The sequence below is a fragment of the Pelophylax lessonae genome (genome assembly GCF_965119305.1).
Source record: "Pelophylax lessonae genome assembly, chromosome: 2".
NCBI lineage: Eukaryota > Metazoa > Chordata > Amphibia > Anura > Ranidae > Pelophylax > Pelophylax lessonae.
The window spans coordinates 164,632,213-164,657,966 of record NC_138769.1 but is presented as its reverse complement, the minus strand read 5'-3'; the positions used below and the strand labels follow the sequence as shown (position 1 = coordinate 164,657,966).

Below are 25,754 nucleotides of genomic sequence, written 5' to 3'. Positions count from 1 at the left end.
GTGGTATTTGATCACCTGTGCGATTTTTTGATCACGCGCTATAAACAAAAGAGCGTCAATTTTGCAAAAATAGCAATATTTTTCACATTTTTTTATATGAAATTCCCCAAAAAAAAATTTAAAAATCAAATTTTTTTTACTTTTTCGGCCAATTTGTTTTATGCTACCTATGTTTGGTAAAAAAAAAAAATCGCAAAAAGCGTATTTTGATTAGTTTGCGCAAAAGTTATCGCGTTTACTAACAAAGGGAAAGATTTCTGTCATTTTTGTTGTTTTTTTTTTTAACGTGTAATGGCGGCGATCTGCGATTTTTTTTGCGGTACTGCGACATTGGGGCGGACAGATCGGACCCTTGACTGACATTTTTGACACTTTTGGGGTTACCAGTGACATTTCTACAGTAATCAGTGCTATATATATGCACTGTTACTGTAAAAATACACTGGTAGTGAAGGGGTTAACTTTATTTGGGAGGGAGGGGCTGTGTGTATCCCTAGGGGCGTGCTTTCTACTGTGATTGGCTGGGGCTTGAGCTGTATGGACACTGATCAATGGATCTACATACTAGATCCGAGTGATCAGTATCCTAACAGCAAGGAGAATGACAGGCAGCTTGTTTACACAGGCTGCCTGACATTCTCCCTCTCCCCCGCCGATCGCCGAGTGACCGGCGGACATCGGGTCCGCCGGTCACACGCGCGGGGGGGTGCGGGAGCGCGCCTCCGGGGGCGCGCGCTCGCTCCCTAGACCCTCACAAGCTAGTGACGTAGCCCTACGTCACTTTGCCTGTGAGGGGCTGACTGCCGACGTAGATCGGCGTTAGGCAGTCGGCAAGTGGTTAAAAGACGAGGCTTTCTCTACTGGGATCATGGTAGCCTTGTTCAACCTGGAAACAGGAGGGTCTACCACTGGTGGACTAGTCTACTTTTTTAAAAGTGGCCCCTCAAAAGGGTAACGCACAGCAAAACGTTTGGGGACCACAAAAAGTAATTTTGGTTATTCGCATTCCTTACAGGAAAACCTGTCAAAATAAGGCACATAAGGAAACCCCTTTGGAGTGCATACCAAATGACAGAGCCACGTCCGTAGCTACATCAGCCGCATCCTCTATTTTTAAAGTCGCACACACTGCAGTGATAAGTGCGTCTACCAGCGATTTTTCATTCGCTGCTGCGAGCATGGAGGATATATCCTTACTATCAGATGGATCTGGGGGTGTGATTTTAAGCCCCCCTGGACAGGCCGGGTCCACGGCAGCATCAGGCTCAGATGAGACAGACTGAGCAGGGAAAGACTGCGGAAGCTTCGTCCTGGGCCTTTGCCCACATGCCACTTCCACCCGGGACACTAAGGACTGCAGGACCGCCGTCAGTGCAACCATGGGAAGCTGGGGTTTTGAGGGACCTTCCACCTCCATGAGGGAGTCAGTGGGGGAGATGTGACCCTGAGGCTGCATAAGGAAAGGAAGACCTTGCAGTACAAAAACGATCTTTTGGCTCCACTAAAGGATCCCCCCAAAGCCCAGGGTTCCTATTAGAGAGAGAAAGAGAACAGGGACCACCCAAAGAACTCACCCTAAAGATTGGAGGAGCGCAGAGAATTCGGACCCAGCATCACCATGGATCCCTGGAGGTTATCTGGGTCCACCCCAAAAAAAGCCAAAAGGGGAGAGGGGACTGTACATACCCTTCCATGGTGCAGGTAACACTCGAGACAGAATCCTCACCACCAATGTAGGAGAGCTGTCAGCCAAGGGACTGCTGCTACTCAGACCCAAGCCTGGTCATATACGACCCCGCGAGATGTCACTCAAGGGCCAGCCTCTGTCCGTGAGGCTATGTCGCGGCCGACCTAGCCGTCTGCACACGTTAGCTGGCTGGGCTAGGGGGGACCACTGGATCTAGATTATCCAACCTGGCAGTTTATTGTAGATCTCCAAAGAGAAAAAACAAGATGTAAGTAGGAGAAAATAATTGCTAGGACCAGAGGTCGCAGCCAGGAGCCTAGGTCCTTACTCCTGACTAGACAGATTAAAACTGATTACCTAGAGCAGAGAGGGGGGCTATATACCAGATGGAGGATGGCCCATGGGAGTTGCCAGGTGTTTTTTGTTCTGCCTAGTCCTACTCCTGGAGGACGCAATATAACCCAGTAGTTATGATTTATGGAGCGTGAACAAAAGAGAAATGAGCAAGCTAATTCAAGTATTTAACACTGCAACGCTATCCAAAGACCGCTCACACTTTTTTTAATATCCTTTTTACCTACTGAAAGCAAGCAATGTGCATTAGGAGACCTCTTCTGAGAAAATATGCAGTTGTTGAACTGTAATTTTTAAAAAGTACTTGTTGACTGGCTGCAATGTGATCCAGTCTTTAAAGATGAAATTCAAATAAAATATCAAAACACATGAAAGAGATATAAGGGAGCTTTTACTTGCCAAAGGCTCTATATTCCTGTCTATTTAGACTAGGTTCACACTTGTACATCTGCATTTTAAGCGCTAAGACTATGGTTTCAAGATGCACTATGTCGTACCAAAAGAAGCATATGCACCTTTTTCCAAGCCGCATGGAAGCGCCTTGCATAGATGTGAACAGGCCCCATAGACAATAATTGAATTACTCATCATGCAGCAGCCAAAACAAATTGCATATGTGTGAAAGGGGGAATTAGTTCTTAGAATTATACAGCTCTACTTTCTCTGTTACAGTTATAGAGAGGCGAAGGAATACAGGGGTGTCCTTTCGTTAAACCTCCAGCTTGCTGACTCGACAGTTAAATGGCAGCCACAGACTGATGATGTCATATTTCTGCTCTCTTCTCCAGATAGGCAAGTCTGCACATTTGGATGCAACACACCTGGCTTTCAATCTGGGTGCTCTTGAAAATAGGATGCATTAGACAGATACTACTAAAATTAAACTGTTGGATGAGCGCTAAGGGGAAGCGCAGTGGCTAAGTGGTTAGCGCTTTTGCCTAGCAGCACTAGGGTCATTGGTTCTAACCCCAACCACAGTTCTACCTGCCTGGAGTTTGCATGTTCTCCCTGTCCCTGCGTGGGTTTTCTCCAACACTCCAAAGATATGCTGATAGGTTAATTGGCCCCAATATGTGTATGTATGAATGTGAATTAGGGATCTTAGATTGTAAGCTCCTTGAGGGACTGATGTGAATGTACAATATAAGCGCTGCATAGATTGATAGTGCTATACAAATACCTGTAATAAAGACCTCAGTATCAGCTTGACTTTGCTGCAAATGTGAAGACTACCAACAAATTAAATCTCTCAGTATCCGACTAACACTAGACTAAAGACGTATTTACACCTATGAGCCTTGGCCCGTTGGACATTCTATGCATTTTGGGAGGGCTCCCATTCATTTTTAATGGACCCTGTAACATGCAATAAAACACATCTGATCCTCAAAGTGCAGTGTACACATCATAAAAAACACATGCAATGTACTTTCGTGCATTGAAGAAAAGAATTTGATATATTTTATGGTGCGTTGTTAAGGACCCATAGAAAAATGGGCGCAAGTAACCCAAAGCAGGCCAATGCATCAGGCAATGGATGTGAAATGAGGGGGGAGGGGGGTGTATTGGATTTGCGGAAGTAATCCATTGGTTACAGTATGCATCAACTCCGAATATTTTTACAGTTTACACAGGGGCCACACAGCAGTGACTAAACAAGTTTATTCCTGCAAAAGCAGCCATGGAGTTTTTTTTTAACCCACTGATTGCGGTTACTTATTTTCCACATCCATGGCTACCTAGCAGATGGCGCAGCCACGACAGAAAGTACATGTACATGGCAATCAAAGGGTCAAAAGGGTTCAGAACCCAACTGCACATTTCTTTTTCTTCCAAGATAAAGGTTCTCTGGAAACAGCTGTTTTATTGTGTTGTCATAAATCTCCTGTTCTGCGGTTGTCTCCTCCTGCTGCAGGGACATAACCTCCAGCTATCCAGGTATATATTGCTCCAGCTTTCAGAAGAGTAAATTGTACCTGGGTGGAAAGGCTGTTAAGGTCTCATTTAGACCTTTGCAATTTGTAGTAATAAAAGTTGGCAACCTTTGGATGTTCTGTACATCTGAGAATCCTCCTTGTGCGACTTGCTCACGGTCATTCCCATTCGTTTTAAAGTAAAACTTCAGGATTCTGCATAGGCAGTTTGTGGTGAGAAATAAAGGCTCATTCATCACTTCTAAAGGGATGCGGCCCTGCACTTCTCTCAGATACATTAGCATTACCTGAGAGCTTATAATGAAGGCAAAACCTCTTAAGGGTTAAGTAAAAAGACTTGTTCAGAGAAAATAAAGGTTGAAAGCTGCAAAAAATTAGTTTAAATAGACATGCATGGGGCAAAGTGACAAAACCTTTGCACGCCCCTCCCCCCCAAGGCCCACTTAAGCTGGCCATACAATACGTGTTCCTGATGAACTGGGCAAAATTTGGTCCATGACTGGCCTTTTCGCCACCATCCTGCCCGACATCCTTTGATTAAAAAATGGAAGGAGCTGGATGGCAAATTGTCAGCTGAACTGCAGCTGCATTCAATAAGATGCTGCTGCAGTTCAGGTATTCTGAAAGCCCCTGGAGCTGGCCGGCAGAATACAGTAGATGCAGCATGAGAATCATCTATTTGTGCTGTGAAGCATGAATGGAGGAATCCAATAGTGTATGGTCAAGTGAATGCTCACTTTCATTGCACTCCCTTGACCCTACACAGGGCTAGACTTGCAGCTCTGGTGGAAGGACAGAATAGTGGGGACCCCAAGGAAGCTAAATGTATGTGGTTGGGGGAGGGTTGACTAGTAAGGGATCCTGTCACCTTGCCCTGAATGAACAAATGTGGCTGTGATTGCCTGATAAAGCTTCTAGTTGGCTGGCCATCCTTTGGTATGACAGCCAGGCAATTAGCATTTTCAGTAGTCTCTATATTTATCTCATGAGAATATATATTTTTTTCTCTCTGAAGCTGACCTGTGCACACAAAAGAACCAGAGCAGATGTAATAATAGGCTTGTGTTTCTTTTAGGTTTCTTATTACACCCCAGTTTGTTGAACAAGATTTTCACTGCTCATTTAAAAGGGAAATGACACACCCCAAAGAAAGACTAGGACGACACAAATCCATAGGAAAATTAGCTTCATTAGTTCTTCAATGAACCACAGTTTTCTTATAAATATAATACTTTTACACATATACAAAGCATATCTTATTATACAATTCTGTACATGGCATTGAAAAGGCACAAGAACTTACAATCTTCCTTTTCAGGTTGAGACATACAAAAAGCAAAGACCACTAAGTCTTTAGATGTGAGCTTGGTTTGTATTGGCAGTACCTGAGAAGTCACGTATGGTAAAATTACCACTTAGGTACCGGTGATATATATATATGAGTCTTTTTGTAAAACTTTTAAAAAAATGATAGCCGCCATTTCAAAGTAAATGTTTTACCCCATTGAACTCGGGGCATAAGGCCAAATCTGGCACAGAGTCCACAGTATTAAAGGTGATTTGATAAGTGCAAATAAGAAGTGATTCCAGTGAGCCGTGTAGTGCACAGTATACATTGGACTGACAATATACCGTGAATAAAAACGACTGATGATTTGTCTGTACAGCTGCATTTTCTGGAATTGTTGGTCGAGGAATGCTTTAGTCTTGGCAAGTAGTATGAATGGTATGCTCTGAAGATCAACAAGGCTGTGCTGTGTGCATCAAGCCATACATTCACTGACCAGTAGTGGTCAGGTCTTTCTTTTACATACTCTCATTCTGATGGTCTCCTTTAGAGAAGCTGCAGAGAAGTGCTTGCAGGTCACTGATCCTGTGAATGGCACTGCTTTAGGTGGAGAGCTCCCCAGGCACTCTTTTGCATTTTATTGGATATTGTATAGATGTAAGGAGCTTTCAGTCATATCACAGGAAAATTCTAAAACAAAGAAAAGAAAATTAACCTACAGTACAAGAAGGATCAGCATTAGCACTGACAATATAGACAACAGGGAGGTGTAGGACAAAAAACATCTGCAATCAGATTTGGGCAAAAAAGTTTTCATGGCTTCACTTTACATTTTATATCTTAGTCCATTGTTCCCCATAGTGAGGAATGCACTTAGTTTATCATACATAAGGACCGAAATTCGGCCAATTCAGCAGGAACTGGGCAAGATTTGATCTTCAGTGGATATAGAAAGCCTACATGCCCCTGTTAAAATGTCAGGTTTCTGTGATGTAAAAAAAAAAAAAAAATGACAAAGATAAATCATTTCACAACTTTTTCCAACTGTAATGTGATCTGGTTGCATAAGTGTGAACACCTTTAAACTAATACCTGTACTTTGTTGAAGCACCTTTAGCACCTCAGTCTTTTTGGTTATGAGTCTATCAGCATGGCACATCTTAACTTGGCAATATTTGCCCACTCTTCTTTGCAAAAACACTCCAAATCTTTAAGATTGCGAGGGCATCTCCTGTGCACAGCCCTCTTCAGATCACCCCTCAGATTTTCAATCTGATTCAGGTCTGGGCTCTGGTTGGACCATACCAAAATCTTCTGGTGAAGCCATTCCTTTGTTTATTTGGATGTATGCTTTGGGTCATTGTCATGCTGAAAGATGAAGTTCCTCTTCATGTTCAGCTTTATAGCAGAAGCCTGAAGGTTTTGTGCCAATAATGACTGGCATTTGGAACGGTTTATAATTCCTTCTATCTTGACTAAAGCCCCCATTCCAGCTGAAGAAAAACAACTTCAAAGCATGATGCTGCCACCACCATGCTTCACTGTGGGTATGGTGTACTTTTGGTGATGTGCAGTGTTGTTTTTGTGCTAAACATAACTTTTGGAATTATGGCCAAAAAGTTCAACCTTGGTTTCACCAGACCATAACATATTTTCCCACATTCTTTTGGGAGACTTCAGATGTGTTTTTGCAAAATTTAGCCAGGCTTAGATGTTTTTCCTAAGAAAAGGCTTCCGTCTTGCCACTCTACCCCCATAGCCCAGACATATGAAGAATACGGGAGATTTTTGTCACATATACCACACAGCTAGGACTTGCCAGATATTCCGGCAGCTCTTTTAATGTTGCTGTAGGCCTCTTGGCAGCCTCCCTGACCAGTTTTCTTCTCGTCTTTTCATCAATTTTGTAGGGACTTCCAGTTCTTGGAAATGTCACTGTTGTGTCATGTTTTCTCTACTTGATGATGACTGTCTTCACTGTGTTCAATAGTATATCTAATGCCTTGGAAATTCTTTTGTACCCTTCACCCGACTGATACCTTTTAATAATGAGATCCCTCTGATGCTTTGGAAGCTCTCTGCAGACCATGGCTTTTGCTGTAGGATGTGACTAAGAAAATGTCAGGAAAGACCTACTAGAAAAGCTGAACTTTATTTTGGAGTTTAATCAGAGGCACTTTAAATTATGGCAGGTGTGTACTGACTCCTGTGTAACATGAGTTTGCATGCGATCGCTTAATTTGGAACACAGCTACATACCCAGCTATAAGAGGGTGTGCACACTTATGCAACCATATTATTTTAGTTTTGTATTTTTACCCCCCTCCCCCCTAAAAGATTTCAGTTTGCTTTTCATCTTGAGTTGTACAGTTTATAGGTCACATTAAAAGGTGGAAAAAGTTCTGATATTTATATTAATTTCTTCTTTTTTTTTTACATCACAGAAACCTGACATTTTATTAGGGGTGTGTAGACTTTTTAGATCCACTGTATGTAAAGGTAGGCTGATTGTACCCGAGTACATCCATCAATCGACTTGGGAAAATCCAACTAATGTATTTTTCAAACATGATTACAGCCAGTGGATATAGCCGCTAGCAGAAATCCTTGTTTTCTGCTGGCCGGGATGGCTCCTCGCTGGCAGAACACAAAGGCGCTGCCGGAGGCATTCCCCCATCAACATGGACTAATATGTTGATGGGGGAACCGAGTCATTTTTCCTTCCACCAGTGGTGCAAGGAAAGAAAATAAAACAATCTATGGGGTGCCATAGTAGGCATTGGAGGGAACTGGATAGATTCCATAGAGGAGAACGCTCCTGGTGCTTAAGTGCTCCATGTATTTCCTGGCATTTGTAAGAAAAGTGTGACATTGCTGTCCATGTTTGAATATGCTTAACTATTATTTACTCCATGTAAATGAGATCAGAACCAAACAAAATGGGGATCACTGGGATTTAAAGCAGGACTTTACTCAAAAGGGGAAGTTCTGCTTGTTTGCCTATTCCACCCACCCCCCTTTAACAACTGACATTTATTTTTATTGGAGGGGAAGCGGGTGCCTTATGACAGGTAGCAACTCCTACTTCCGTTTGGATTCACCTAGGCAATCTAAGTGGAGGTTCACACACGTACCCGGTTTCCCTTAGTTAAGATGCCAGAGCCTGGACCTAAAGCCCATTGAAAAATTGGCTCTGGTGAGGACAGTGCTGGAGGATCCCTGGAATGGTGGGTCTTTAGAAAAGTATTTGTAGCTGCTGACTTTTTAATTTTTTTTAGTGTGTGTGTGTGTGTGTGGTGTGGGGGGGTAAAACAAAGGACCTTTTAAAAGTGTCAGTGTGTACTGCTATACTATGAGATAGACTGGCCTGGTGACTTTATGTCTAGTGCAAAGGTCTGCGGGCTCAACTCCTGATCTTGCTTGTCATGTGGCTCTGCAGTTGCTGTCAGAAAGATTTATCAATAAAGGTAATGGCTACCATTAACACACGAAGCAGCAGCAAAGAGGTCAGACTACGAAACTGCCTTACAAAAATAGTTTTCTGGAAGAAGTCACAAATAGGCAAAGTTGGAAACTTTGGTTGTAAAATCTCTGCATCTAAAATTAGTCTGATATCCCAAGGCAGTCTCTCTCACTGTTCAACTTTTTTTTTTTACAATGTTAAGTGCAGAAGGAAGAGTAAGACTTTACAATGGGGTAGCCAAAGTAGGTAGTTTTTGGTGGCCTTTAGGAATCAAATGCACCCCAGTGGTGCCGCCAACTGCTTGACTGCCCCAATTTCAGGTTTTCATATTGTCAAATCTATTAAACCAATTCTGTATACTGGCTGTGCCATTGCCAGTCCCCAGGTATCATAGGTCATTACTACTAATCAATATCAGGGATTATTTTAGAGACTCTGCCAGGGAAAAAAAAAAAACTGAAGTAGGTAAAAAAAAAAACCAAGCACACCAAGGAACAGGCACATACCTGCAGCAGCCTTCAAAGCCTTCCGTTCATGGCTGATCTTGATCTGTTCTGACAGGCAAAGCTTCAACACTTCCCGATGATGACAAAGCTTGCCTTTTCTACCTCCTGCATATTCCTACTGTTCAGTGAGGCTGCCCAATATAAGCCAACAGTAATGTGCAAGAACCAAAACCAACTTAAAGTGTGGAAATGTGTCAAAGCTTTGTCTGTCAGAACAGCCCAAGATTTGGCCATGAGGCTGTTGCACGTATGTGTGTACATGAGTTTACCCCGTTCCTCCTGACAGAGCCTCTTTAACCAAAGTTTAATGGCCGAACCAGCCTAAAACATCTAGAAATTCTACGCGAGTCATTCACAGGTGTAGCCTGCAGATCAACAGCTGGACAGTCACACACTGCCTGAGAAAATGCTTAGCCCATTCACATCGGTCTGGAGAGCAGCATCTGTTACTCCAAAGGCGTCCAAATCAGCCTTATTTCCATTTCATCAAAGCGTCCCACCACACAATTTACCGCACGCAAAGCCTTGTGAATCACACCACTAGTTTACTCCCTTTGTTTTTATTTTTAAATAAGGCAGATTTGCCTGGTTAATCTGCCCCTCCCCTGATTTTCCGAGCCACTAAACCCTTGGCACAGCAACGTGGCATGTAACTAATATGCTTGGAGAATTGACTACATGATCTGGACATTTTTCAGCAGGGCTCAGAAGCCGGAAGTGTAGACTCACATGCACAGATGTTGTGGACTAATTCAGCAGCTGCACAGACTCTGCGGAGATGAAAAGGGTGGAAAATGACCTTAATGGCTGAGGGAGGATCTGGAAGCTTGGATTAGAAGGCAAGTGCTAGGGACTCTGCATCCCCCACCACTGCAGTCTGTACTATTGGGTCATGCCAAACATGAACGTACTGCCGGATCTTACACTGCATGTTCACAAACAGCTTCAATCCCTTCAGTATCGGCACCTATAGGAGAGGAGGAGGGGAAAGTTAGAATGTACAATAAATGAGAAGCAATTCAATGGAATAACATATGTACAAAGCTATGCACCCCCATTATTATACCCGAGGGAGACTAAACCTAACATTATCAATTCTTAAAAAAAAAAAAAATGTACATCTGTATAGCAATAGAGAGTGTGCAGGTATAGTTAATGCTCTTGCTGGCTATGTTAGATAAATGGAAGCAACAAAATGACAATTGTCAGTTTAAACCTATCAATTCACCAGGAAGCAGTGATATCAAACCGATCCTGCTTAATGGATGGGCTGTAGTCACATAAATATTAGTTTGGTCAGCAAAATCACTGCTTCCATGTACGCAGATGACAGGTGGGGTGTAATTATAGGTTGTCCTGACTTGCTATACTGTATGTAGCATATTTTATAGGCTCTGCACATACTTGAATAAAAGGATTTATTGCATACAGATTTCATTTTCAATGTCACTTTCTTATTTTCAGTTACAATCTGACCATACAATTTCTGTACAATCAACTTCAATCTACCAAAATTGTAATATGAAGATGTACCTAAACTATCTAATTTATGTACAATCAGGCAGCCCTTGCACTTCAAACTTCTTATACTTACCTGCTCTGTATAATAGTTTTGCAAGGAGCACCCCGATCCTCCTCTTCTCCAAGGGCTCCCATAGCAAGCCGCTTGCTATGGGGGCACTGGTGCTCGCTCGCTGCCGAGGCCCGCTCTCTGTGTCCATAAGATACCCAGAACAGGGCTCAGCCATGCCCCCCACTCTCCCCTTTATTGACTCATTGGCTGCGATTAGCAGCCAATGAGGGTGCAGAGACCAAACAGAGCAGCCGCTCTTGCGCACATCGCTGGATCCGGATCAGGTATGTATTTAAAGAGGGGGCTGCGGGGGAAAACCTTCAACTTTTACAACCCCTTTAAAGGTTAGGCCCATCTTTAAAAAAATAATGAATGCACATATTTTTTCAGGAATAAAAACGTGCATTTATTATTTTTATTCACAGTAGCCTACAAACCTTGCACCGTGATCAATGGATCAATGCCAGGCTCCTGCACACTCTTCTTCCACCACTCTGTCTGAAGGCTCTGGCTTCTACAGCTAAATGTCCACCCTCCTAACTCCAACTGCCATGTAAATTATTTTATTGCTTGAAATCTGTGAAAAAGAGGCATCTTGACAGGAATATGGGTTCATCTGTGTGTAGAACAAGCTAGGACATAATTTGGATCAGTTAGCACTGCGATGGGGCATCAGCCTGAATTCTTAAAGCAAAGCAGTTTAGCAGTTCTTAAACAAAATGGATGCATTTGTTGTCATTTCTTTTTTTTCTACCCAATAATCTGCAAACAACACACTTCCTGCCCCTGGGTGGCTATGCTTACTCCTCCACTGTATCTACGAGGGGGAACCATGGTTGCCATACAGCATGCACTACAAAAATGTCTGCCTTTGTTCATCTCCATTACAAAGTAGGTGGGGAGATTAGTAGTGAAGGGAAGATAAAAGTGACAGGGACACTACATTTTCTGGCAAGATTTAGATCTAGGGATTTTCTGTAGCTGCTGAAACATATAGGGACTGGAAAGCCTCAATATATTACTTTTTTGGTTATTGGGTTTAGTAATCCTTTAAAGCGGAGCTCCACAAGTGGAACTTCTGCTCATTTGCTTCCTCCCCCCCTCCGGTGCCACATTTGGCATCTTTCAGGGGGGAACAGGTACCTGTTTTTGACAGGTACCTTTTCCCACTTCTGGGAGACGGCACCGCGGCGCTGTCCCTTGGAAGTTTGGCCCCCCTCCTTCCCCCGCCGCCAAGCAAATCCGCATGCACATCAGGGACCCGCCCATGAAGCCGCAAGGCTTCACTGCCAGGCTCCCTCACCGGCAATGGCAGCACCCGGTAGCCGATGGAAACCTCGGCTGTAGGGCCGACATCTGCAAAGGGGATTGGGGGGGGGTGCCATTTTTCCACCCCAACACTAAGACACTAATATCACAGGGCGTTGTGGCTAATGTATTATAAGCTCAAGATGTAAAGTGTATAAAAATTATTTCAAGGGGTTCTACATGGTAAAAAGGTAGAGAAAGGCTGGACTAAAGTATTATGTCTTTTCTGAGTATCGGTGTCAGACAAATATCTAGAGAATGACACCTGATATTTTTTTATTTTCCACTCAAATGTGAAAAAAAAAACACAACTGATTGGTAAACACTAAGAGCAACCTGGAAGCAAATCAAGAAGCACAACTAGTTCAAATAATGATCTTCAAGCGTTACCCTAAAAAAAAAAAGAAAAAAAAAAATTGATTCCCTTAAAGCATGTTATACAGCACAGTGCTTGTGCTGTGTAATTTGGCCCCTTCTATCACCTTAAAAACCTGGCTGATCCTGCCAGTTTCTACCCTCCCCTCTGTACACTGACCACAGTGTATCACGGCTGCTGAGCCCAGACACCGTGGTCAGTGTACATGATGTCCATCATCCGCAGCCCTGCTTTCCTGTGTCCTCCTCCCCCCGCCCCCCTCCCTGCCAGTCAAGCTCCGTGTCAGCCCCCCCCCCCCCCCCCACCACCACTGTATCTGAAATAACTTCATATGTTATGTAATCCTCTTTGCTTTCTAAGCCTGGGAGCCTGTCTGTTTTATAAAAAAAAAAAAACTACTGTGAATATCTTATTTCAGTGTGCTGCTTTGCGATCATGTGACTGGCCGGCTTGCTCTCACCCCTCTCTTTCTCCCAAGTGACGTCACCAGGGGAATCTCGGCCCTGTCCCCTGCAGCTGTCAGACGGGGAGAGTAGAGAGCCAGCCAGTCACATGAGCGCAAAGCAGCACACTGAAATAAGGTATTCACTGTAGTTTTTTTAGAAAACGCATAGACAGAGGCACGCAGGCTTAGAAAATAAAAGAGGATTATAGAAAGTCATACATGTTTAACTTATAGTATGCGTTCTTTACATAAATGCTGCATTGGGAAGGATTCCTGGATTGATCTTGTTCTTCCAAATTAAATTCTATAAAATATACATATCCAAATGTGCTAGAAAATTCAGGACCCAGCTATCGAGCAAAAAAGATGTATAATATATTGGGATAGACTACATATACACAAAGATATTTGGTGTATGAAACAGTAACATCTCCACAACCTGAAGACAACTTCAGTCAAAACCTTAACACAGGAACGGGTTACAGCCTCTACTGGGTTATATTGCCATTTGTATTCCTGGTGGGAAGATGTATTCTCTCTTCCTGTCAGAACAGGAACTGATGGGAAATCTCTTCAACACAGATGAGCAAAAGTAAATTTTTAGCATAAGAAAGGGCTAGAACTTCTGACAATGTTTTCAGGGGACAAAATTTTTTTTTTTTTTTACAGGTCCTAACTGGGACAGCAAGTGAGGGAAAATCAACACAATATCATCACTGACCGAGATAAAGCTTAATGAAAATTTTAATTTTTCTCCGCTCTCTCCAAAATGCAAAAATAGTTTAAGTTACTTACCATGGTCATGATGAGGTGGGTGATACAAGTGCATCATTGCTGTGTTTTCTCTGTGTGTGTTTAGTCTAGCATGTACAAGTCTGCCACCCTCCACCCGCATGGGCTGAGTTCTTTCACAGTGCTGAACACAAAGATTAGTGCAGAAATGGCGGGCACTGTAGGGTGGAGGTTGCACTGATGCAGAGGATCTTTTCTTCCGGTGACTTCTACTTAAATGTTCAGCTCGGTGGTTCCTTAAAGAAGTTGAGGGTTCAGGTTCATGTGGCTCATGTGTTTGTGAAGGAGACAGTGGTGAGGACTGGCTTTGCCTGATAGTCTCCCGATTAGTCCTTGGATCAGGGCAATGCCTAGATGATAGTGTCCTTGGTTCTTTACGTGTTAGAAGAGATCTAGATTCTCCACTATTAGATGTCCTGTGTTCCCTCTGACCCCCTAAGTCTGTCCTGACCTCCCCTCTAGAGGGCCGAGGCCTCCTTTTGGTTCTGTGGGGGTGGGACACATTAGGGTGGTGACGTCTGTAGTGGTGATGTCGATGTTGGTGATAATGAACATGACTAGCATAAGAATTCTGTGTTGGCACAACAGTGTTGAATCCTGGGAGATCATTCTGAGGTAGAAGAATAGAGGCAAGTGCTGGAGGGGGAGAATCCCCTGGGTTGCTCTGGGAGCTGTGGCAAGAAGAGGAGGAAGAGGAACCTTGTAGGCAACGTAGACTGACATCTGTACAGTTCTCACTGGAAGACCCACCATTAAATGGACCTGAGCTGCTGTCACTGCCTGGGTCATCTGGTAAATATCCACTGGACACCTGAGAGTGAGGGGGGATGATCACTTCTCTGGGGCCCTCTGGTGCCCATCGATGATGGCGGGGCGCTGCTGCATCCCAGGGCTGTCCAGTGCCAAGAAAATAGGGTGTGTGGGACACAAATATCCTATTATTCATTGGAGGATATACTAAGGATGTAGAGTGGGGCTGTAGAGGATACTGCAAATGAGCAGCACCAGGGTAAGGTCTCCAAAATTGTGGCTGTGCAGGAGGACGGGATTGTGCTGGACGTGAAGGGGTGTTCACTTCTGCTGGTAAAAACGAAAAAAAAACACAACATGAGAAATACATTCTTCTAACATAAATAGAGCCTTCCATATTCAAACATACAATTTATTGATGTTGTAAAATACTCCTCTGATCCAGCCCTCCCATCCCCATCCAGCCTGATGCTCCAGTGAGTGCTGGAGGGACAGAAAGCGGTGAGTGCCAGTCATAGATCTCTACTCAGAGTGGACTGAGTGATCAGCGTTTATGTGATTGCACAGTTCTTGGTTTTAAGAGTTTGCAAGGGACAGTTGCAGCAACACATCGATTTTTCAGCCAAAGAAGTGATTATGGATGTTTTTTTTTCCATTCCCACACTTCTCCTTTCAAAACCTGCCTGGTTAGGAGCAAATGGGTTGCATTGTTGATACCATCATATATATATATATATATATATATATATATATATATATATATATATAAAATCCCTATTTATCTAATCAAAAATAAACTTCAATTTAATAAAAATAGAGCATGCAAATATGTTAATGCATTAAAAACCAAGTCGATATTTTAATCTCTTGGAGCCAATATGTGACTTTAAACACGTAGGTTTCTAGATTTACACACAAATTCCAAGCCTTCATGGTTAGATAAAACCCAATAGTCCTCACAAAATATTACCAAGATGGATCTGTAAAATTCCAGAGGCATGTCTCATCAGATAATTGACATTTTTACTGGTATAAATGGACCCATCAGCACTGTACACATATCTTAAGGTCAGTAGAGTCTTAACTGGTCAGGCTAGAAAATTATAGCAGATACTCTATTGTTCATGCACTTATATGCACAATGTTCTACACTGAAAACTTTTTGCTGGCAAATTTAGAAGTGAAGAGTTTTTATTTTTTGTTAGGGCTGTGGTGTCTCAAGGTCAAATCAGAGGTTAGGTTATGCTAATAATACCCTGGCAGTTCTTCTTTATTAAATATGCTAAACCTGTATGAAAGCAGTGTACACGTGAGAATGAGTTCACAGAATAAAAGAACTGTTGGGGGACTGACCTGTTTCTTTATTAAAAAAACACCATCTAATTACTATACCTTTTGAACTCTCCAGACATGGGTTAGACAAATTAAAAGTTAAAGAACCTTTTTCTTTTTACCATACTTTGATTAGAACAGTGTTTGTTTTACCAGAATGCACACTGTAGTTTTATTACCAGTTGGTCCTGCCAGCAGATCAGCCTTCCATCAGAAGGGTAAGTTACATTTGCACTTTTGCAGCAAGTGTCTGTCTCAGCTGCTAAATGGTCAAAGCATGGGCATTGGCTGCAGCAGATTGGGTAAAAGCACAAGGAGACCACTGTCCTGCAAAACGGAGAGCTGATGGTCACATTAAAACAGGCCCCAGAGGGAGTGCAACAGATAAAATACTGAAACTGGCAGGATCAACAGGTATTTGTGAAATATTGACTCAATATTTACACCAATATATAAAAAAGAACAAAAATATACACTCTCATATCCACTTTTTGCACTGAGATTAGAAGATGGGAGTTTGCTTACCTAAGATGTCAAACATACATAGGGGGCAGGTATGGTTCTGCCTCAGCCATGGATCAACACACTCCAGGTGATACTCATGGCAGCAAGGCAATACCCTCAAGTCCTAGAGAGAATAAAAACAGTATTAGACCAAAAAGTAGGGAACATTCTGCTAAAAGAATGGTGTTCAATATTATACATAGATATTCATGGCACATTAGCAACTTTACATTAAAGAAAAAATGGAAAAAACATTTTACACAACAGGATTTTATTTGGGATACCCGTGAGGTTAAAGGCAACTGTGGAAAAAACACATCTAAGCTACTGCAAGCTATTTGGCAAGGTGCCTATATATGACCCTGGGCAAAACACCAACCATCCACCAGCTGCAGAGGGAACTATTTCATTGAAGATGGTAGCTGTCAGTCCATGATGTGTTTCCCAATTAGGAAAGCGGGGATGTTAGTGAATTCACAAACAAACTATATTGGTCAGTTAGTTACCTGTCCGTCTGAGAATTCCTCTAGGCATACAGCACACACTGGCACAGAACTGCTGGTGCTTGCAGTTTCCACTCTGCCACCATTTGCACGCCAATCTCTCGACTTTCGAGGCTGATATTTTCTGGTACTAAGTCGGCTTATGGCCAACGAAGTCTGCTGTTGTAATGAGTCCTGGAAGGAAAAGCAAAGTACATTTACTAGGCATTCTGTACTCCTCTACCCCAATACATCATGTTCCACTACCTTCTTGTTTACAGTTGCTAATACTTAAATTCTTTTATATAGAAGTTAGGGACAGGTTTATTTTCTGTACACCATCAAAAAACGTTTCCCTTTGAAAATTTGTGTCTTTAAAAATTGCCAATTAGCACTTTTTGGGCAGTTTTGAGTTTAAATTTTATTGCTAAATAAGTGTTCAAAGTTGGGGCACAAGAAAGGAAAGAGGCTGACAAGTGCCATTTTGGCCAGGCTATTTTTCAAAACATAAAAGTAATGCTTGGCACGCATTGGGGTATGGAGCAAGCGAAAACGCATAGCTTACAATACAACACATTATAGTGTGAACCAGCCCTAAGTATCAGTAAAATGCCATTATTAATGGAGACATTCAAAAATTGGTCAGTGATTAACAGCAATGCAAAATTTGTACACATTAAAGCCCTGCTGTAAGGTGATTAAAAAAAATGTAACCCTTTACAATTTAAAACATTTTGTATTCTGTTTACATATTGGCAGCTAAAGACATCTTTTAGGATAATTGGGCTAGAAAATGTTTGTGTGGGAATCAAACGTATACAAATTAGGGGACTACCACAATTAACCTTGCTGTTCTAACTCAATGGCTTCAATGCATCCCAAGTCACTGACCCAGAACAAGTATGCATATCAGGAAAGTCGCAAATTCTTATTTACTTATTTTCTCTGCGTCAAAGGGGTCAGCCTGACAGCCAGGAAACATTTCTCATTTCAGAAGAAGAGGTGAGCAATGGCCAGTTCCATGTTTTCCCTAAATGCAGTGTATGGCTTTACCTGTGATGAGGTCTGCTTGCAGCGAAGCCGGATGACCGAGTATAAGACAATGACTGAGACTGTGCCCACCACTGTGACCAGAATCCAGATGTCATGGTCAGGCTGCGAAAAGAGAAATAGACTTTACTAACATCATGAAGGAAGCATCTTCTAATCAAACATTTGGCTCCATCAACCTCCCCCCTCATCCCAAGTAGAATTAAAAACTCTGCCTCACCCACTTGGGCTGCTCCGGAACTTCAATCACCACCAGTGCCTCTGTGTTGTTGTGCACAAGGTTCATCAACCGTTCAGCATCATGGCCCCGTAATAGCACCACAGGCTGACTTAATCCAGCTGGTTGCTGCAACTAAAAGTAAAACAAAAAAGGTAACATTTCTAAACATCTTGCTCATAGAAAACATAGGGTGGGTGGCGTGGGGGATTCCAGATTTTTAATATACCCCACTTAGGATGCTTTTTTCAGCTCACTAATATTTTTTAGTGTGGAACAGCATGGACAGCAGTCAATTAACAAATAAAAATAAGGGCTCTTTCAGACGGCAGCTCAGCTGTTTTTGTCCGCTGCGGGACTTTTTTTTTTTTTCTTCACGGAGCGGACGAAATTTGTGTCATCCGCTCCGTATGCCCGCATATCATCCCATCCGTTTGCGGATGAGGACATAATGTAAGTTTATGGGCATTGCGGATGTCAGCGGATGACACTGCTGACATCCGATTTTCCTTCCTTTCCGTTTTTTTGAACGGAGGAAAAATAGGGTTCTGTTCCGTTCCAAAAAACGGAACAGAACTGAAAGGAAGAAAATCGGATGTCAGCGGATGGTATTCCGCTGACATCCGCAATGCCATTGACTTACATTATGTCCGCAAATCAACCGCAAAAAAATAGGATGATTTGCGGACATACGGAGCGGCCGTGTGAAAGAGCCCTAAGGCTTCTAACGATTCATGAAGAAATAACAGCAGTTAAATGACTATTCCATGAGAAAAACATTACCGTTTTTCTTGTTGAATTTAATACATACGCTGATACAATAATTATAGTGTTTGTGCGTGTTAAAAATAAATAAATAACAGCAGTTATAACTCTGCGTGTAATATTTATACACACATACACATATATACATACACACACACATATATACATACACACACACACACAGTGAGTGTACAGCTTGTATAACAGTGTAAATTTGCTGTCCCCTCAAAATAACTCAACACAGCCATTAATGTCTAAACCGCTGGCAACAAAAGCGAGTACACCCCTACTGGTTTAGACAATGGCTGTGTGTTCAGTTATTTTGAGGGGACAGCAAATTTACACTGTTATACAAGCTGTATACTCACTACTTTACATTGTAGCAAAGTGTCATCACATGAAAAATATAATAAAATAAATACAAAAATGTGAGGGATGTACTCACTCTTTTGAGATATATACACACACATATATACATACACACACACACATAGGTTTTTCTTAGAACAGCTAGGACAAAAAACTGTTTCTACAGCCGAGCCAGAGGAGGGCATTAGAGAGGCAATGCCTCCACAGACCATCTGTAGTGCCCTTACAACCACCTCCTTACACACACACACACACACACACACACACACACACTACTACTACTACTACTACTACTACTACAGAACCCTGCATACACACTGGCACAATTAGTTACATAGTTTGTGAGGTTGAAAAAAAGACATCAGTCCATCCAGTTCAACCTATGATGTGTCTGTTTGCTTTCAACCGTACATTGTATACCCCTGTATGTTGTGGTCTTTAAAGTGCCCATCTAATAGTTTTTTGAAACTATCGATGCTCCCTGCTGATACCACTGCTTGTGGAAGAGAATTCCACATCCTTACTGCTCTGACAGTGAAGAACCCCTTAGGTATTTTAAGGTTAAACCGTTTTTCCTCTAGTTTTAGTGAGTGGCCGCTTGTCTTATTGTATTCCCTTTCTCTGAAAAGTTTGTTCCTTATGCTCGGGTCGCCAGTACAGTATTTGTACATTGATATCATATCCCCCCTCAATCGTCTCTTCTCCAGAGAGAATAAGTTCAGTGCTTGTAGTCTTTCCTCAGCTGATGTTCTCCATTACCCTAATTATTTTTGTTGCCCTTCTCTGGACTCTCCAGTTCCAGCACATCCTTCATGAGGACCGGTGCCCAGAACTGGACAGCATACTCCAGATGTGGCCAGACCAGAGTCTTTTAGAGTGGGAGAATAATTTCTTTATTTCTGGAGTGAATCCTCTTTTTTATAGATGCTAGTATTCTGTTGGCTTTGCTTGCAGCAGCTTGGCATTGCATGCCACTGCCAAGCCTGTTGTCCACTAGGACCCCTGGTCCTTTTCCATCCTAGACTCACACAGAGGTCCCCCCCCCCCCCCAGTGAGTAGCTTGCTTTCGTGTTTCTGGCACCCAAGTGCATTACTTTACATTTTTCAACATTAAACCTCATCTGCCATGTAGTTGCCCACCCCATTATTATGTTCAGATACGCTTGTAAGGTTTCCACATCGTGCATAGAAGATATTGGCATGCTTAGTTTAGTATCATCCGCAAATACTGAGATTGTACTAGATATCCCCTCCTCTAGATCATTTATGAATAAATTAAACAGGATTGGCCCCAGGACAGAACCTTGGGGGACCCCACTTTCCACACCCACCCAATCCGAGTACTCCCCATTTATCACCACCCTCTGGACTCTCCCCTGGAGCCAGTTCTCTATCCAGGTACTCAGCCTATGGTCCATACCTACCTTTCTTAGTTTGTAAAGTAAGCGTTTGTGGGGAACGGTGTCAAAAGGCCTTTGCAAAGTCTGGCAATCAACCAAAACCACATCTCCAGGTTTAGGTTTGTTACTCTTAAAGCATGTCATTCAGTGCTTGTGCTGCGTTTGTATAACCTAAAATACTGGCTGATCCAGCCTGGTTCTGTCCTCCCTCCTGTAAACTGACCACAGTTTATCATGGCTGCTGAGCCCTGACACTGTCAGTTTACATGCCTCCATCATACGCAGCTCTCCTCCATTCCCCCCTACCTGCCTGTCAGCTCATGACAGTGCCCGCCCCCTCCTGCTGCTAACTAAACTATATTATGAAGATACATTCCCCTCTTTTAAATAAGGACACGTGCCCGGCTGCATGCGTTTTAAAAACAAAATAAAAAAATTCAGATTTCTACCTGATTTCAGACGTGACTGGTCACCGCACTCCTGCTCTCCTCCCAGCTGCTGTCAGTGGTAATTCTCTGCCTCACCCGCTAATACTGTCAGCCCAGGCTAGGAGAGGGGCAGGCAGTCACGTGCGTGCCGGGAGGCACTCGGAAATTTGGTAGAAATCTGCATTTTTTATTTTTATAGAACACATGCAGTGGGTCACATGTCCTTATTTAACAAAGGGGATTGTATCATCATAATATAGTGGCTTTACAACCACTTTAAACTTGCAATGCGCCTCTTTGGTCAGGGTCTGCAACAGAAAAAAAAACCCCTGCGGTATTCAAATTTATTAAGCTGTAGCAGTAACTTTTGCCTTTTCTACATTTAAGCTGGTCATAGACACCACATATTTCAAACAATTAAGCAAGAATTGAAATCCAAAGCACTTGGGTAGCCCTGCAAGCACTACTTGGCTTGACAAGTCGATTTAAAAAACAGCTAAGCCAAATGGAAAACAAATTGGCTTAACAGTGACTGTATTCTATCAGATGCAGCCACAGTTTGGAAGCGCCACTGTATGTATGGAGGTAGCCACAGGTGCTGCAGCTGTCTGAAAAAAGACAGCAGTGGTAGTTCCTTTATGCACGCTTTACCATGGAAGGGAAAAATCAACTGATTTTCTCTCATTCAGCCCATGGCCTGAAAGAGCAATCAAGCTGTGTATTACTACCCTATCGCTTGTCCAATCTCTGAAAAGCATTTTGCAGTGGATTCCTTTCAGCGTGCAGTTAAACAGCTGCTGTCTGGTGTTCAGGAGACGATCCTGCCACCTCATGAATGCCTGCTTTTTTTTGATAAATGGCAGTTTTCAATGGGACTAATGGGCTTCGACCAAATGCTTAGCTTGCGGAGTGACCCTATTGATTTGAATGGTCGACTTGACAGGCTACATTGAATTTGCTGCAGCTTAGGCTTGTAGGGCTTTAGGTGGGAGGTGAAACCTCAACTGCCTATTTTTACTGCTGCCCATGAGAAAGAGGCTTTAGAGTTAAGGTAATGTTGCACACAAGTATAGTAAAAAGCGATGGGTAAACTAGTACAAATTATAACTGAAGTAAAACTTACAAATACAAAGGAATGAAACAAGATCGCGTACAGATAACAATGCTAATTATACCTGGTCTGCAGCTCCCTCATCATCACTAATATCAAACAGTATTGCACGAGATCCTCTCTCCCCCGCAAGGCGAACCTAAAACAAGAGAAAAAAGAACCTAATATGAAGGAGGCACACAAGAAAGAGAAAGATGACAGAAGTATAGTTTGGTATTTGCACATTTTGAAAGAAAAAAAAAAAAGTGCCAGAAAATACAACTGATCATCAATCTTTATATAAGTCTAGGTTAATAAGCTATAGAATATATCTGACAAATTAAACTATACATTTTAACACAAAGTTCATTTTAAGCACCCTCTCCAAGAAGGGCCATTACATTCGAACAAGATTTGGTAAGAACAGATGAAACTTTCAGAGTCCAGTGTACAAGGTAATTCCTATATATCCGGGGTTTACTTTGTTTCCTGATAGAAGTTCACATCATGCTGCATGTATAGTCCTGCACAACGTGCTACTGGAGGGGACATTTATCAGCTTTAGCCATGTCTGAGCAGCAGCAATTTCTAGGCAGGCTAAGCTCCTGCTTCTGTCTCAGAGCAATATATGGGCAACTAGAGAAAACAAGTGACCTAATATTATTGTGCAGAAAACACTGCAACTGTGCCAACATCACAAGGTATACTCCATTTACCTTAAATTTCAACTCTGGGCAAAATAACCCCCCCCCCCCTGATGCAGTGGGGCTGTGCCCCCACTTGAATGGGTCAACTGTTCGTTTTTTCTAAGGGGGAGCATAAAGTTCACACACCTCTATATCTGCTAATCCCCTGGAAAGCTGCACTCCATGGTCCGGCGGTGGGCTGTTCCTGTCTATGAAGTGTGTTGACGGCAAAAACAGTCAATTTTTAAGACTGCTGTAATGCGGTGGTTGCCAAACCAGTCTTATGCAGGGAGGATCAGGTAAGTATATCTCTGCTGTTCTCTCCCCTAAAGCAAAATGATCAGTTAACCTGTGCAGTACAGGTACAGTCCCACTGCACACAGGGGAAAAAATATGCTCAGAGTTCTGCTTTATTCTTATAATCAACTGTAACCAGAATCCAGAAAGCACCTCCCAAGGTAAATGAACCTCCAAAACTAAGCGCTGTGTGACATGATACCGGTATTGCCAATCACATTTCAATGCAGGTTTAAATATAACTGGTGGCTGTGACATACACTTTTTTGTAACATCATCATTTCTGTATACAAGGGACAGCCATGAGTCCACAGTTGGTGTCTTTGGGGACAGAAACTAAAAGGGAGTGGGTTGGTGAAAAGAAATGAAGAATATACAGAAGTACTGAACAAGTAGGCCTCCATGTTCACATCAGGAATTTTGACTGGATTGTTCATTTCTATATTTAAAATCCAGCCGCCTTCATATTGCATAAATGTGAAAGTTTAAGATCTTCTGTGCAATGGTGATAATGGAATGCTTTGTACAGATGGGAGATGAGAAACTTTGAACAAAATGGCTGTAAAGAAATGGAAGTAAATCCAAATCCATTATTAGCAGAATCCTACATATCCCTGATGGCTTTTATTATTCTTGATACTTTCCACCAGCCAGGTTATGTTGTCTAATACATGTCTGCAACTGTGAAACAAATTGAAAAATAAAAAATCTGAGTAAATTCAGGATACATTGGCCAATACATGCAACTTTTTCTCCCTTACCCCCAACCCGAGGTTTCAGTGATACATTGGGGAGTAGAAAAAAATGAACAGACTGTTTTAAAAAAAAATTCTAAAATATAACAAAAATCTAAAGTTTCTTCCAAATTTCAAAATTTACCAAATTCTACATTCAAAACATATTTTCCAAAATGTATTTCTAGGTGACTTATTGGCTAAAGATGTCCAACTCAAACTCACATAGCTGTAGATGGCATAAAACCACTGTGTGAACGACTGGATGGTGCACAGATGACATGGGGAAACAGATTGCTTGTATCACCATCTGCCTACTGCATTACAGTGCTTCAGGTGCAAGGTCAGAGGTCAGCAGATGGCTGTTTGATCAAAAGCAAGACAGAAAAGCACCCGGAGACAAGCCTAAGTACTGTGTACACCAGCATTGGTTTTGCTAAATGCAATTCCTCATGGGGATGTTACAAAGTTGCAGCCCCTGGTATACTGGAGTAGCTGTAATACTTTTTAGCCCTCTGGATACGCATTAATAAGTGATTAGAACTTGGCTGTACATTTTGAACACATTTGTAACAGATACCTAATCACATCTACATAAGGAAATCAATGACAATATAAAATTATAGGGCAACAGATTACTGAATTTATAAAATATAGTAAATTACCTTGCTTGCCAAAGATAAACATGGCTGGGGAGAACGCTCCGGGCTCTCCAGTTTGACAATTGAGATGAATGCGAACTTTGGTGGCTCGTCATCACTAGCGTTGCACAGGGACAGTGGGTGAAACTGCAAAGATAGACACACATTAAGGATGAGTTACATCAAGGCAGAATTATTTAACTTAAAAGCAATTATGCAACCAGCTAAGGACTTTACATGGTTTACATATTTTTTTCCCAAAAAAACAAACCGTAAATGAGCTTTAAGACCCGGTTCACACTAGTGCGACTTGTCGGGCGACTGTGGAGCAATTCATGTTAGTTTCACACCAGAAGCATTGAAGACACTCAAGTTGTTCTCTCTAAAGCTAAGCTCCTAGAGTACCTGCTCTGTTTACAATAGCGTTCAGATGGCTAGAAGCCTGCTTAGTCACTGCTGGGAGGGGAGGCAGGGTCAGCTGGATGGCTTCGGTGCTTCTGCTGTAAACTCTAAGGATGAATTGTTTGCAGCTACAGAGACCATTAAGGGCTTACCGTATGTTAAAGCTCATTTACCATTCAGGCCATTTCACAATGATCTTGTATACTGGATAATGTTACAGGTGCTTGTTTATTGGGAATGATGTCGTTTTTCTACTTTTTTAAATAAATTTTTGGAGATACAGTTTTACACTATGTGGATCCTTTCTTTATCTCTTTGGTCCAACGCACTGCTTTGACACCAATCTATGTGGAGGGGATTCATCGCATTGTGTGGAAACATTTGGTGTCTTCTAGTACCACTCCTGGACACATTCAAAACATGGTTGACCCAGTACCTATATAGGAACTGAGTCCATGTGTTCTGGTAAGCAGTCATTGTTACAAGTGGTTTCACATTGAGGATTGGAGCACAGAAGGTGGCAGGACCCTGTTCTGTGATTATTCATTGCACTGGGATATAGGTTTTCTATTCTGTAGACTTTATTCCCTTGGATTGCACTGTCATTTAATTATTGTTATATAGATTTCTTCACATTTATTATGGGATATTTATTTTGCGATTTGGTTTAGCGTTGCACTTTCTTTGATTATTTGTTTATTGCAATGACATGTCCATTGTAGTGCGAGCAGCTACACTGGATACACTAGAATTAGCGCAGAATGAGATGATGGCACCACTATGCAAAAGCACAACATGTATGTGTAAAGGCCATGCAGATGCATATGTACGGTAATTAAATGCAGATAATGTTCTCAAAACAACATCCATTGATAAGGTTC

General features: G+C 42.2%; 1 protein-coding gene across 2 annotated transcripts in view; it reads right to left on the bottom strand.

Annotated features, from left to right (window-relative positions):
* Positions 1 to 5,654: 5,654 nt before the first annotated feature.
* RNF43 (ring finger protein 43) overlaps positions 5,655 to 25,754 on the bottom strand; it is a gene marked incomplete at its 5' end in the record, with an annotated part of 98,222 nt that continues 78,122 nt past the window's right edge. The window contains 9 exons of one of the 2 annotated variants that reach the window (XM_082245078.1): positions 5,655 to 5,953; positions 9,962 to 10,199; positions 13,730 to 14,806; positions 16,334 to 16,436; positions 16,819 to 16,989; positions 17,848 to 17,949; positions 18,065 to 18,196; positions 22,199 to 22,273; positions 24,496 to 24,618. In XM_082245078.1, the coding sequence (XP_082101204.1) occupies positions 10,153 to 10,199; positions 13,730 to 14,806; positions 16,334 to 16,436; positions 16,819 to 16,989; positions 17,848 to 17,949; positions 18,065 to 18,196; positions 22,199 to 22,273; positions 24,496 to 24,618 (1,830 nt within the window). In that variant the 3' untranslated portion in view covers positions 5,655 to 5,953; positions 9,962 to 10,152. The remainder of the gene's footprint in view (positions 5,954 to 9,961; positions 10,200 to 13,729; positions 14,807 to 16,333; positions 16,437 to 16,818; positions 16,990 to 17,847; positions 17,950 to 18,064; positions 18,197 to 22,198; positions 22,274 to 24,495; positions 24,619 to 25,754) is intronic. The other variant, XM_082245079.1, reaches the window with a different exon arrangement.